Source organism: Emydura macquarii, unplaced genomic scaffold, assembly GCF_026122565.2.
Source record: "Emydura macquarii macquarii isolate MOO-44397 ecotype Brisbane River unplaced genomic scaffold, CSIRO-AGI_Emac_v2 contig_1229, whole genome shotgun sequence".
Classification (NCBI taxonomy): domain Eukaryota; kingdom Metazoa; phylum Chordata; order Testudines; family Chelidae; genus Emydura; species Emydura macquarii.
The window spans coordinates 1059357-1074214 of record NW_027131366.1 but is presented as its reverse complement, the minus strand read 5'-3'; the positions used below and the strand labels follow the sequence as shown (position 1 = coordinate 1074214).

General features: G+C 44.8%; 1 protein-coding gene across 1 annotated transcript in view; it reads right to left on the bottom strand.

Annotated features, from left to right (window-relative positions):
* Positions 1 to 14858, bottom strand: part of ITPK1 (inositol-tetrakisphosphate 1-kinase) — a 194465-nt gene that overhangs the window by 87819 nt on the left and 91788 nt on the right. The window contains exon 3 of the mRNA XM_067547056.1: positions 10518 to 10643. Coding sequence (XP_067403157.1) covers positions 10518 to 10643 — 126 coding nt within the window. The remainder of the gene's footprint in view (positions 1 to 10517; positions 10644 to 14858) is intronic.

Below are 14858 nucleotides of genomic sequence, written 5' to 3'. Positions count from 1 at the left end.
TCTGGTTTTACACCATATGATGATATTCAATATTTATATTGTGCTTTTCATCCATTTTATAAAGCTCCTAGCAAAGTAGCTCATTCAACTAATCTCATACCTTAAATCCTGACAAAGGGGACTAGCAATTTGAGAATTTATACTTCATCTGACATACAGCGGTGCTCACTGACATTTTCCAAGGTCTCTAAAATATCTGGTCTGGAAAACAAATATAAAATGTTACTGCCGAGAGAGCATTTTCTAACTACAGATAGCCTGGATGAACAAGTCTCTTTATTGGTTAACATGTCAGCTGGTGTGCAAAGGGCATTATTGACTGTCGTATTCACATATTCCTCAGATATGGGAGTAAGTACCAGATTTCTTTCAACAGCAACTGACAACCCCAATTCAGACTATTATGGTAAATTACTTCAGATTTATTATCAAGACTATTTTAGATCAATTTAATAACGATCATAATACTATTCTGCAGTTCTGCTTATAAGTGCTGCTTTAGAATTAGTTAAGCCTCAACAACAATGATGTAAATGTTATCCCCATTTTACAGATGGATAAATGGAGGCACAGAGAGACAGTGACAGCAACATCACACAGCACGACAGAGGAAGATCTAGAAACAGAACCCAGGAGCCCTAACCTAGTGGTGTCTAACCTCCAGATTGTATTTTTCCTGGTCCCCGTACACTCAATCTAACTTCAGTATGTACCATGGTAACACACTACCAATTTGCTCTCTGTTCCTATCAGAAAAATGCAGCGTCGGTGGAGACAGACAGCTCTGTGAAGATAAATAATAGAAATGCATGGCACAGATGTCTACATAGCACGACAGCAATTCATCATGATGCAAGTCCCACAAATAAGAACCTGACGTTAAGTTATACATCCCTCAGCCAGTGTTCCATTGGTACTTTGCATATGACTTGCCATGACCACTGACTACGTCCTCACATCTATACATTAATCATCATAACCCAACCCGATCTTCAGTTAGGATCACTGACCTGACAGGTCATCCACTACTTTACATTGTGCATGAGATTAAGGCCAACTCAAAAAGGGACACTGCTCAGAAGCATGTTTGAGGGTGGGAGGTAGCTGGGGGAGATGTGAACCACCAAACACTAGAGAGAGTAGAAAAGGCTCATCTGTTTGTCCCAACCTCTAGAGTGATGTTTGAGATCATGTGTGTCCTCTGGGGAGAAGTAAAATGCTGGGTGACTATTATCCCAAATGTACAGATATCAAGTGCTGTAGAATAACCTCAGGGAACAATATACCTTGTCCGTGGGATTATTTTGAACAGTTCATGGTGAGTTGCTCCCAGGTTTTACAAAGAGGAACTAAACTAAGTTGTGAGACACTTAATACTGAGTACACTGAAGTAATCATAGGACTGGATAATAACAATCAAACATGTCTTGGCAAAGAGGAGACAAAAGAGAGGGAGAAAGAAATCTCCCTCACACAGATGCACAATTCTGAGCCAAAAACTTTGTCAGATTACGTTCTTGATCAATGTAGTAATTTAGGAATGAAATAAGGAGACCATATGGCATTCACATGAATAATGGGCAGCTGATTGCAGATATATAAATGGAAGGCACCAGTAGCATACAGCAGCAGAACACAGGCTCTGAATGCAACCCTCTTAGCTACTACATAACTGAAGTCAGGCAGCTCTGCAAACAGATCTGACTCTAGCCCAGCATATATATCCCCACCTTCAGTACTAGAACAGGAGCAATGTATCTATCGATTCTTAACTGTACAATGAATAAACACTAAATTATTTAAAACAGTACGCTGAGCTTTAATTTGTTAAACTATCCACAAAGTAATCTGGTTTGTATATAAAGATAGGCTGTCAGCACAGCAAAGGCTGTAGTGTAGTCTGAACACCATGTAAATCAGTCATTAAGAAATAAACCAAAAAGCAATTTAGCTCTGATCCCAGGAGTCGGGTTTCCCGCCTCATGTGCTTTACCACAGTAATACTGTAATAGGTGGTGACTATTCAGCCACCCACTGAAGGTCTGCCCACTTCACTAAGTGCTTTAGCAAGGTGGGCAGGGAAAGAGTCCCAAACAAGGATGCAGAGAACTGACGGAGCAGGGTTATTCAGGATCAGTAGCACTTGGTGGCATTTTAAAAAATATGGCCAAGTAATGAGATCAAAAGGCCGCAAGGAACTGGTCATGGAGCTAAAGCATCAACACACAGTTTATATTCTGGAAATGACCAGAGATTAAATGTTTTCTCAACCGAAGAATCATATCACTTTCCTAACAAAACATTTATATGATCAATGGGAGCAGGGGCTGGAGAGGGATCTTTTTTTTTTTTTTTTTTAAATTATTCCAGTGGTAAAAACTAGGTAACAAGATACAATAGAACGATATTAAAAAATACCACAAAGATGTAACAAAACAACTAAAGGAAGGGCTTTCACTTGAGGATGTCATGCCATGCCAACTCCAGCTCCACAGCATGCAAGCCACATATACAAGATAGCACCCCATTAAGTTCTCAGTCTTCACATTAAGAACAGAGCGCGCATTCTTTTGCTTTGTTTATTTGATACTGGATCCTTAATTTTGGTATTTAGATGCCAGCTTTAAAAAAAGATTCTCCCATATTAATACTCACGGTGCCCTTCCTTACAAAATCCAACAATTAGAAACTGTCTTATTTATTTAAAGCTAAGCTATTAAATACACTGAGCTCACTGAACAAAGATCAACCTTTTTATGTACGAGAACATCAATCATAAATTCTGGCTTAGGAATAAAAGAACCTGGATTTCAAATACTAATTGGAATGGGTTAGCCTTATTTAACTGGATTTCATCTTAGTGGTCCCCAAAAAGAATAGTTCATGTTAGTGATGCAGTCTCAGCAGCAGAAATGTGGGGACCAGGAGCTGCAAGACAGCAACTCAGTTTAATATCATAGTTTTTCTCCAAAGGAAATTCGGTGTAAATCTAAACTACATTATTTATTTTATATACTTTTAAAATCAGTCAAGAGAACAAATGGATCAAAATCTCTCCATATTTTTATATACACACACAAGTGTATATGTATAAATAAAAACTGCTTAGATTCATGTACTTTCTCTTTCCTGTGGATTCCACAACAGCTGATGAATATCTCTGCTAGTACCTAATACTGGAAACACTATGATCTGCCCTCTCTCTTAGAAATCAAAAAGGCACACGTGCTCTGTCTTTTCTAACAGCTAGAATTTTGAACAATTAGTTATTTCGGGGCAGTTATCTTTTTGCTGAACTTCTGGTTCTGCAATTTGAAGTTGCCTGTGTATATGCTGGAGGAAGACAAACCCAACGGTGTACTTTGCAACTCTTTAACCTCAGCAATGGATTGCTGAGTCCATTCATCAACCTGCTGAATCTCTAACATGAGTTCACCCAGAAGATATTCTCTTAAGACTATGAGAAATGCCAGCATATCTTACTGTACTATTTTACAATGTGTAATATATAGAGTAGTGAGAGGCGGCATAACAAAACAGTTACCTACCTTTCGTAACTGTTGTTCTTCGAGGTGTGTTGCTCATGTCCATTCCAAGCAGGCGTGTGCACATCGCGTGTAGTCAGTCATCGGAAGGATTTTCCCCTGGTGGTACCCATCAGATCAGCATGGTCGCTCCTCTATGGCACCGTATACAGGGAACCACCGACCCGCCACCTCTTTGGTTCCTTCTTTCTGGCTGGCTCCGACAGCAGGGAAGGCTGGTGGGTCTTGGAATGGACATGAGCAATACATCTCAAAAGGTTAAGAAAGACAGGTAACTGTTTTTTCTTCTTCGAGTGCTTGTTCATGTCGATCCCAAGTAGGTGACTCCCAAGCTGATGAAAAGAGGAGAGATCAGAGCTCAAAGAATCACTGATTGAAGCATGGCTCTGCCAAAGGCTGCATTATCCCTGGCCTGTTGGGTGCTGGAGTAATGCAAGGTGAACGTGTGGATCAACGACCACCTTGTGGCCCTGCAGATCTCCTGTGTAGGGACATGTGCCAGGAACACTGCTGAGAAGGAATGCTGCTGTGTTCTCATGGAGTGTGTTGTCAGTGCCGGGGCTGGCACCTTTGCCAGGTCATAGGAAGTCCTAATGCAGGATGTGACCCACAATGAAATCCTCTGGGACGACACTGGGAGGACCTTCATTCCATTTGCTACTGCAACCAAGATTTGGTTTGATTTATGAAATGATCTTGTCCTCTCGATGTAGAATACCAGTGCCTGCCTGACGTCTAGGGAATGGAGGCTTCATTCCCGCTGTTGGCGTGCAGTTTAGGGAAGAACACTGGGAGGAAAATATCCTGGCTTGTATGGAACTGGGATACTACTTTGGGGAGGAAGGCCAGATGAGGTCATAAATTGGACCTTGTCCTTATGGAACACTGTGTATAGGGGTTCAGATGTCAGGGCCTTGAGCTCAGACACCCTCCTAGCTGCTGTTATTGCGACCAGGAGTACTACCTTCCTCGAGAGGTAGAGGAGTGAGCATGTTGCTAAGGCCTCAAAGGAGGGCCCTATTAGCCTGGAGAGCACCAGATTAAGATCCTAGGCCGGTATTGGACAGTGGATTAGGGGGTATAGCCTGTCCAAGCCCTTGAGAAAACAGGCCACTATCGGATTAGCAAAGACTATTTGACCGTCCACCCCAGGATAGAATGCAGAGACTGCTGCTAGGTGAACTTTTAGGGGCAACATCGCCAAACCTAGCTGCTTCAAGTGCAGCAGATAGTCCAAGATGGCGGGTATTGACGCTTGCATTGGAGAGGTGGCAGCCTTCTGCATTGTCCAAATCGAAAATCTCTTCCATTTGGCCAAGTATGTAGTCTGGTGGATGGTTTTCTGCTGCCAAGAAGGACCTCTCTCACAGGGTCCGAGCATGTCGACTCTATAGGGTTTAGCCGTGAAGCTTCCACACTGTGAGGTGGAGGGACTCTAGGCTGGAATGCTGGAGGCAGCCGTGGACCTGGGTGATTAGATCTGGTACCAGCAGTAGGACAATTAGAGTGGCCACTGACAGTTCTAGTAACATTGTGTACCAGCAGTGTTGTTGAGGCCAGGCTGGGTTTATCAGTATGACGGATGCTTTTTTCCTCTTGACCTTGAGTAGGACCTTGCGAACAAGTGGGAAAGGCAGGAACACAGAGCAGGTGGTCTACCCAGGGAAGGAAGAATGTGTTCACGATCAAGTCCGTGCTGTGGTTCAGGAATGAGCAAAATTGCTGAAATTTCCTACTGAGTTTGGTCACAAACAGATCTACCTGGGGAACTCCCCACCGCAGGAAGATGCTGTTCATGATGTCTGGGTGAACAGACCACTTGTGGTTGCGGAAGGGCCTGCTGAGGTGGTCCTCCAGCTTGTTCTCTGATCCCGGCAGGTAAGATGCCTCTAGGTGTATGGAGTGGACTATGCAGAAATCCCACAACTTGAGAGCTTTGCAGCATAGGGGAGAGGAGCATGCTCCACCCGGTCTGTTTATATAAAACATCACTGTTGTGTTGTCCATCATGACTGATATGGATCTGCCTTCCAGATGGGACTGGAAGGCTTGGCAGGCCAAGCAGACTGCTTTCAACTCCCTGACACTGATGAGAAGTGACAACTCTGTCTGTGACCAGAGGCCTTGAGTCCTGAAGATCCCTAAATGCACTCCGCACCCCAATGCCGATGAACCTGTGACCAGAGACATCGAGGGCTGGGCCTGGAGAAGGGCACTCCCGTGCATACCTATTGAGAGTTGAGCCACCACCGGAGGGACTTGAGAACCCAACGGGGAAGCAAAACTATCTTGTCCAGTTTGTCTCTGATCAGCATGCCAATGCCAGCCAAGCCTAGAGAGGTCTGAGCCGTAGCCTCACATGCTGAACCACGTATGTGCCATATGACAAAGCAGCTTCAAGCAGCTCCACGCCATCGTGGTAGGGAAATGTCTGAAGTCCTCTATGATGGAGCAAATAGTCTGGAAGCAAGACTCTGGTAAGAATGCCCTGGCCTGAAAGGAGTCTAAGGAGACTCCTATGAACTCTAGTCTCTGGGTGGGGGATAGGGTTGACTTGGGGACTTCCAGCAATAGGCCCTATCTGCTGAATGTCAACCGTATCAAGGTCACATGAGCCACTACCTGTGCCCTGGAGCAGCCCTTGACAAGGCAGTTGTCTAGATACGGGAACACCTGCACCTGATGTCTCCTCAGGAAGGCGACAATGACTGCCATGCACGTGGTAAATATTCGGGGGGCCACTGACAGTCCAAAGCAGAGAACTGTAAATTGATAATGGATGTGAACTGCCGCAAATCTGAAGAACTTTCTGTGGGACGGGATTATTGATATATGAAAGTATGCATCCTTCCAGTCAAGGGTGGCATACCAGTCCCCCGAATCCAGGGAGGGAACGATGGCAGCCAAAGATACCATGCGAAATTTCAGTTTCTTCATGAATCTGTTGAGGTTTCGTAGGTCAAGAAGGGGTCTGAGACGTCCCTTGGCCTTTGGGATTAGGAAATATCTGGAGTAGAACTCCTTTCCCCTTAATTCCTGAGGAACCTACTCCATTGATCCTGCCTTTCAGAGCACTTGCACCTCCTGTATAAGAAGATGCTTGTGAGAGGGTCCCTGAAGAGGGTCAGAGACAGGGAGGGTATGAACAGAACTGGAGAGAATACCCCAGTTCTACTGTGTAGCACGCATTGGTCTGAGGTTATCTGGGCCCACACTCAATAGAAATGGGATAGACTGTTCAAAAACAGGGGTAAGGATTCAGGATCTGGCCTGCTCTATCACCCATGGGCGCACACTCAGAAAGGCTGCTTGGGGCCGGAGGACTGCCTCGCCCAACACTGGCCTTGGTTGGATGGGGACTGAGGTGTCCTATGCCTGCTATTCCTGCCCTGCTTTCTACAGTAGTCCTGCCTAGGGGAGGTTGGGCTTTAAAGTGCCTTCTCTGAGGAGCTAGTGTTTGAAGGCCCGAGGATTTTAAGCTCCACAGCTGGAAAGATTCTAGGGCAACATTGGAGTCCGTTTGCTACGAAAATAACCCCAAACGTTCAAAAGGCAAGTCTTGTATTGTTTGTTGGACCTTTGGAAGGAGGCCCGCCACCTGCAGCCATGAACTCCTGCTCATGGCAATTGCAGATGACATTGTTCAAGTGGCCGAGTCTGCCGCATGGCCTGCAGTGAGGTCCTCGCCACTGCCCCACGACCGCTGCAAACTCCAATCTGGAGTCGGCTGGGAGTAGCTTCTTGAACTTCGACATGGTTTCCCATGCACTGAAGTTATAGTGACTCAAGATCGCTTGCTGGTTTGCAATCTGAAGCTGAAGCCCCCTGGTGGAATAGACCTTTCTGCCAAAGAGATCCAGCTTCTTTGAGTCCTTGGACTTAGATGATGGGCCCTGCTGTCCCTGCCTCTCTTTCTCATTCGCAGCCACTACCACCAGCAACACCAGCTGCGGATAATTGAAGAGGTACTCATGCCCCTTTGAAGGTGCGAAGTATTTTCTTTCTATCCCCTTAGCTGTAGGGGGAGTAAAGGCAGGCATCTGCCACAGAGTTTTGGTAGTAGCCTGGATAGTCTTTATTAGAGGCAATGCCACTTTTGAAGGGCCTTCTGGTGCTAAAACATCCACCATGGGACCCACGGATTCCATCACCTCTTCCACTTGGAGCCTTAGGTTCTGGACCACTCTCCATAATAATTCCTGTTGTCCACGGGGGGGTGGAGCAGATGAAGTTCCTACCACTGCCTCGTTGGGGGATGATGACAATGATGCCCTAAGCCGTGTCAGACCTTCCTGACCCTCAGGATCATGGACTTCTCCCTGCATAGAGATCTCATGCTCGGTGCCGGGGTCATCCTCGGTGCCGATCCCCGTGTGTCCCCCTTGGTGCCCGCAGTGATAAGCGGACCTTAGGTGCTGGGCGAGCTCGTCCTTCCAAGGCAAAGGCCTAGGGGCCTCTAGGATAGGACCTAGATATGCCCATAGGGTCCAAAAGGGCCATTGCACAAGCATCTGCCAATGGGCTGGCCAAGGGCCCATGAGAGGAACTTGTCTCTCCTCCTATCTGTACTGGCACCGTTTCTACCAGTGCCGACTGTGCCGGGAGATATACAACTCTGCCTCTGAGTCCGATGACCGTGACTCTGGACACAGAGACCACGGCAGTGCTGAGGGAGACGGTGCTGCATCATGGCTGTTTTGCCTCTAGACGGCACCGTGCTTTGCTGCAGTGCCAGAGGTCTTACATCTGGTGCACTCTCTGGCCTGGTGGGGGACTGCTGTGCCATCATGGTTATCAGGTCCCTGGCCGCCTCTAACATGCCCAGAGTGGAAGGAAGATCCAATTCTTCCACCTGGCACTCCCCTACCAGGAAGTCATTGGCACTGGACTTCACAGACTCCTCTGTGGGCCTGGAGTCAATGGTGCCACCTCCAAAGAGGTGGGTGCCAGGCTCCCCAGCCTGGGACGCACCTCCTTACCATCTCTCCCCCACTGTTCCCACTGTGGACAAGGGCCTGCTGTCAGTTTCTTGTGTGGTTCTGGTGGGTGAGAGTCGCATCAGGCTGACTTCGGCACCAGTGAAAGGCAGTGCCGAGTGTCTCTGGGTGCCAAATCCTTCCTCGGCACCGCGGGCTCCCTAATTGAGGCCGGCGCACTCCATACCGAGGTGCCAGAGTCCAACTGGTGGAATTTGCCCAGGCACTTCAAACAGACTTTGTGTTGATCACCCTTTGGCATAGGCTCGTGGCAGGTCCCACATGGTTTAAAACTTTGGGATCGAGGCATGCCCCAGTTCCCATGGGGGAAGGGGGCAGACGACTAAATGAGGGGGAACCCCCAAACAGAAGCTTAACTAAGAACTAACAACTAAATCTAATCTAACTATTTACAGGTTCAAAATCAAGGCTACTAGGGAAACACTTCCTGAAGCGAGAGAAGACACACAGCTCCAACGACCATCATGGGTGGTAAGAAGGAACTGAAAAGGCAACAGGGAAGCAGGGCCCTATGTATGGTGCCACAGAAATGTGACTCCAGGGAGCACCTGCGCCGACCCAATAGGTACCATTGGGGAAAAGCCTCCTGACGATTGTGCGCATGCGGCACAGGCACACCTACCTGGAATCGACATGAGCAAGCACTCGAAGAAGAAATATAGAAATAAGCATGGGACTGAGAAACAGGATCTCGTGAATTCTAATCTGACTCACTGGGTGGCCTTGAGCACATCTCAAACTGTCTAGGCCTCAGTTTTCCCATCAGAGTGGGGATAATACTTCCCTTACACAGGTTTTGTGAGGATTAATTAATTAGTTAATGTTTGAGAAAGTCAAGCACGGGTGCCAGGAAAAGGCATTTGAAATCTCCCCGGCCTCCAAATCTTTTCTCAGTAACCCCCACAATTTCCAAGAACAAAAGGTAATGGACATCTCTCTTACTCTGTGATAAATATTCATCTTCTGCTCAATGAATCAGAACTAGAGGGGCTAAACCTGCAAATGGAACTTGTTATTTCATGTAAGAGTTTGACCAAAGAACAGACAGGAGAGGGGGGAAGATGTTGTAACTTATTAAGTAGAGCAGAGAGAACACCATTTCGTAGGAGTCCAAAGCTGTCAAAAAGTTGTGTGGTTTGTGGTTTTTAAAGCTGATGTCAACAGCATACACAACAATTCCTTGGGATGCTATGTTGAATGTTGCCTCTCTCTTTGAAAGAGAAAAATGTATCATTGCTCTAAGTGACCAGCTAGAAACAATTCCTTTTAAAGCCGTGAACTCATCAGCATTCACATTACTGACGAGAGAGTTCTTTGGAAAAACCTGCTCTCTGGATGCTATTTTCATCACTAACGTGTCTGCATGACTTTGCTGCATATCTGACCTACACTGTAAACTTCCAGGGGAGAAATAAATAAAAGAGTCTCCTCAACAGGAGACAGAACATTACAAAAAATCCACAACAGTTCTGCTATTGCGTGAATCATAAATCTAGGGGGACAGAGAGAGCGAGGGCTTCCTCAACAGGGAAAGGCTGAGGATAAGCCAACTAATAACTTCTGTGCACCCCTCAGAAGTGGGAGAAATCTGGCATATGAAAAAAATATTTTGAATTGTTTAGTTATGTCTCTTTGGCCAAAGGCCACCTTCAGGGATCTGGGAAAAGCCCTGCAGACACATATTTCTCTTTGGTGATTGTAACAGTGTTTCTAGGATGATGAAAGGAGGATGCTAGGGTGAACTAGGCATTGCATTGCTTGCTTGCCTCCACAACATAAAATCTACCCAGAGCTCTGGCAACCATTCCAGATCAATAAAGCCCATAGCTCTCAGTAGGTGAGCAGCAGCGCACAGGGAGCTGCTTTAGTCGAGTGTCCCTACTCCATGGAAAAGAATTAAACTGGCAACACTATCTCCTCCTCCTCTGCTTTTGCCTTCACCTTAAGTACACAAGGGCTGTGAAAAGTGACTCACCTGGACCCTGTAAACCAACTCCAACGACTGGCTGTCATTTTGGTCTGCTTCAAGGATGACATCTGTCAGTTTATGTAGGATCACGTCCAATGGGCCCTGGTCTTCGATCGGTTTGGTAAGGTCGAGCTGAAGGAGGTAATACAAAAAGGAAAACTTTATTAATACATCCTGGAGGGAAAAAGTCTTTCTGCCACCCCCACCATCCCCTTTTCAGTTCTGAGTATCAAAAAGTATTTCCCCGAAGTGTGATATGTGGCCCTGGGCATCATTCTTGACACTGAACTCCAAATTTACCGGCGTGTTACTTTATTCTCATCGATTAGAAATACATGGAAAGGACCTACTCTCCGGGCAGCTGAAAAGTCGAACTTTGCACAGAGATTTATGTAGTAATAGGTCATAGCCAACAGCAGGCATCAACAACAAAAACCAGCACAGGGCACCTTTCATCCAAAAATCTCAAAGCACTTCAGCTTGCCCTGTCTGAGCGAGGGCACCACACACATACCCTCTCCTCATTCAAATCCTTTCCCCAAACTCACTTGTGCCACTGTATAGATGAGAAACAAGGCAATGACATTTATTGACAGTTTTAAAAGAAACACGTTCACCATGCTGTGCTTTGGTCTTTGCTGAATAACCACAAGGAGCAGCACTCAGATTGGGCCCCCTGATGATGAGAATTTTGGGTAGAATTTTCGAACATGTCTATGCGACTTTGGCATCGAAGTCACATAAGAGCTTGGAAAATTTTATTTAGTATAAATATCTGGACAGTCTCATGTTCTAACAACTATACCAGGTTGTCAATATTGACAAGTTGGTCACATGTCAAAAGACAGTGGCCTGTGCAATCTGTTTCCACTGGTGGCTGCTGTATTTAAGCATGTGTAACAACATTAGCTTGTAAAACCACAAACAAAACCAATTTTAAAAGGAAAAAAAGAGCAGGATCAAAAGATGTGTGCACAACAAACCAAAAGTAAGCCTACTCCTTGGATACACATGCATGTATCATTAATGTTCTCTCCGAACACATGCTGTAATCTCTACAGGATAAGGACCACGTCTGTTTGTAAAAGGCAATGTACAGTGATGTACAACAGATTTGAATGATTTAAGGTTGTCTAGAGTGAAGGATCTTGGAGAGTCCCAACGAAGATCATCCTGCACATCTCCTGTTGAGGCATCTAATGTAGATCCTGCTGTTCCCTGCTTTGTCCACCAGGCATCTGAAACATGCCAGAATGAACACGCACGTGAGGAAACAGATTTTAATAGCCAGGTGCCTGCAGAGAGTTTTAACTGTGGATGGGTCAGAGTTGCATTCACTGCCGTGATCCTGCACACACTGACGTGCATGCTTAACTTTACTACCATGAATACTGCCATTGATTTCAGTGGGACTAGTAACAATAGTACAGTTAAGCAGATGCATAAGTGTTTGCGGGATCAGGGCCCAAATTAGGTGAGATGTATGAACACACACACACACACACACAAAATAACGACATCCAGTTCCAGGTTGACTTTTTCCACAGCTGCCTATCATCTCTTACAGAAAAAAGGCAACACAAAAGGGTCTGTTCAATTAGGTCTGAAAGTCTGAGTCCAGGAGTTCTCAAACTGGGCATCATGACCCCTCATGGGGTGTGGAGGTTATTATGGAGGGTTGCAAGCTGTCAGTCCCAGTGTATGCCCGGAAGGGTGGTGTGGCATGGGGCAGGCGTCCATCACTTTTTAGGGGCGGTCGTCCCACCCTGAAATATTTTCAAAAGGGGTCCTGGCAAAAAAAGTTTGAGAACCCCTGCTCTAGTCGCAGCAGAGGTACAGAAATCCAAACCAATCCATCTTCAGATCATCTACACAGGTAGGCAGTATGCTTCTTGCTTACAAGTGGTGCAGTCTGGTTAGTTCTCTACATTCCAATTGTCCTTGCAGTGGGAACTATAAGGACAAACTCAGAAAATGAGAAGAGAATCTTCCACATCAGTAAGTAACAACCATGACCCAAGAATAGAAATGAGCCTGTAAGGCTGACATGTGCATTTTTAGCACAGTGTCATTGGGCAAACTGCTTTCTGTACGAGAGTTATTTGTGTCGTCACATAAAGATGGGCATGTTTTCAGAATGAAAACAAAGTACATGTAGTACACAAGTCAGACAGATGGAATTAGGAAACATTCCCATAAAGGAGCAATCTGAATTTCTTCCTCTATGAAAGAACTGCCATCAGAAATCAAACCAAGAATACCAAATTCAATATTCTAACAGTTTACTCTGTCCAGAAATTCAGTGCTTGCTAGGTCGCTTTAACTGGCTCTTTAAGGATGAAGGATTGCAAGTACATTTCAACCACACAATCTATAGTTTCATCCAACATTATGCGGACCTGAGGATCAAACTGTTTGAAAAAGTAAATTCTCTGTGTTCTAGCGACAGCCGCAGAAGGTAAACATTTCTGAAGTGCTCAGGATTTGGAAGAGTTCCACCTTCCTTTGTATATTGGCATAAAAAAGCCCTTGAAAAATGAAGCCTTTTCAAGAGGAATATCAGCTCCAGTCACAAGTCAGACAAAGACTAGCACAAAATTTCTGATGATCTCTGCTGAGATAAGTAATGAGTTAGTGTTTGTCAGCTGGAATCTGAACCCTCCTGCTTCCTGTTCTTTTCAGATCCTGCTCCAAATGTTCCTTGCATTTGACATGATCATCCAAAGGTTTATTTTCAAGTAGAGTCAATGCCATGGCAACAAGAGGGAGAAAAGCGTGAAAATTTTTAGGAGGCAACTACAGTCAATTTACCTATTTGCTATGCCCTCCTTTTGATGATGTGAATCTTATTAGAATACATCAATTTCACCAGATTGCTTCAACCAATCAGCAAAATTAGGTAAATGAATGACAAAGAAAGGAAGGACATGCAGAGTGTGAGCTGCTAAGATGTATCAAATGCCAAATACCAAGACTATGCTTCTGAGGTGTTACAAATCCATGTAAAGGGAGAATAGGGAGTTAATTTCCAATAAACAGAATTTGTTTAATTTTTTCTGCAGAATGTTGGTGATTTTTCTGAATTCTGTGGACAGTACAAATGTCTGATGAAATTCCATGAATTTCTATAGGGCCTGCCTGCAACCACACATGCTGTGTTTAAAAATAAAACCACATCAGAGTGAAAATCTGGATCTGGTCACTCAAAAGACTCACCAGCTGCAAATGTAGGATTTAGCAAAAGAAGAAATGCTATTTTTCTAAATGATTAAAAATCTAGTCTTGTTTCAATTTTTTTTTTAAATGCTCCTTGTACTTGCTACAATATACTGTGTTTCACAGTTGGGTTCAATTGGATTTGTTTAAAGCTCTTCTTTGGAAATAGTTTGGATTATCATTTGAATCAAATTAAGTCTTAATACCATCCTGTTCTCTTAATGGTGAGAAGGATTGTCCTCACTTCTGTCCTTGTGACTTTTCTGGTCATCGCTCCCCACCCCAGTCCCATTTCATTTATCCTCATCTTCCTCCTAAAACGATTCTCTGTATAAATTGATTAATACACCTATTGTTGAAACATCTCGCTCCCAATCTCCAGATGCAAACTCTCCTCTAACTAGAATGCTGTACTGTTTTTTTTTTAACTTGACCTTACGTTTAGTGGTGGTCAGAATCAGAGTTTGTGACCTTTACCCGATGACAGTCTATCCTAAGCAGGGAAAACCTGTGCGCTATAGATGAATCTTTCATGCATGGAAGGTGGGAGGAGGGAAGAGGAGGAGGGAAGATCTAAGGTCTGTAGCTCTGAACCCCCTGATAAAGGGGATATCAGAACGGTCCTTCATTATAACCTCTGCGGCACTTCTGATTTTTTCCTCGATGCTAGAGAAATGGACAATCGCTAAATTTGTTCTAAGGCAAAGATGAATTTGTCCATTCTACTTTCCACTCCAGTGGACAGTATATACCCATTAAGATTTCCCAAAAGTGCAGAATCCAAACTCTCCATTGGTAATTTAGATGTTCTCTGGCACTGAATGCTCCTTCCTCTGAATAGAATGTACAGCACCCGTCTGAGTTGACCCTTTGTTTCTCAATTCCAAAGGCTGTAGATGGTATTCCTACTGCAGATCTACTGTACGTGTACTCAGTCAGAACTGCACTGACCCAGACACATTTGGAATTCATTTCAGGTTTGAGAATTCAGCATATCAAAGGCCACTGAATTCAAGCTTTCAGATTGTTAGCCTCCTTTCTCCCCTCCTGGGCAAGTTTGTACTCTGCATCTTTTATTGCGCTTTGTTTTATGATCCCTTTGATATAAATGTACCCTCTTGCTTTACAGTG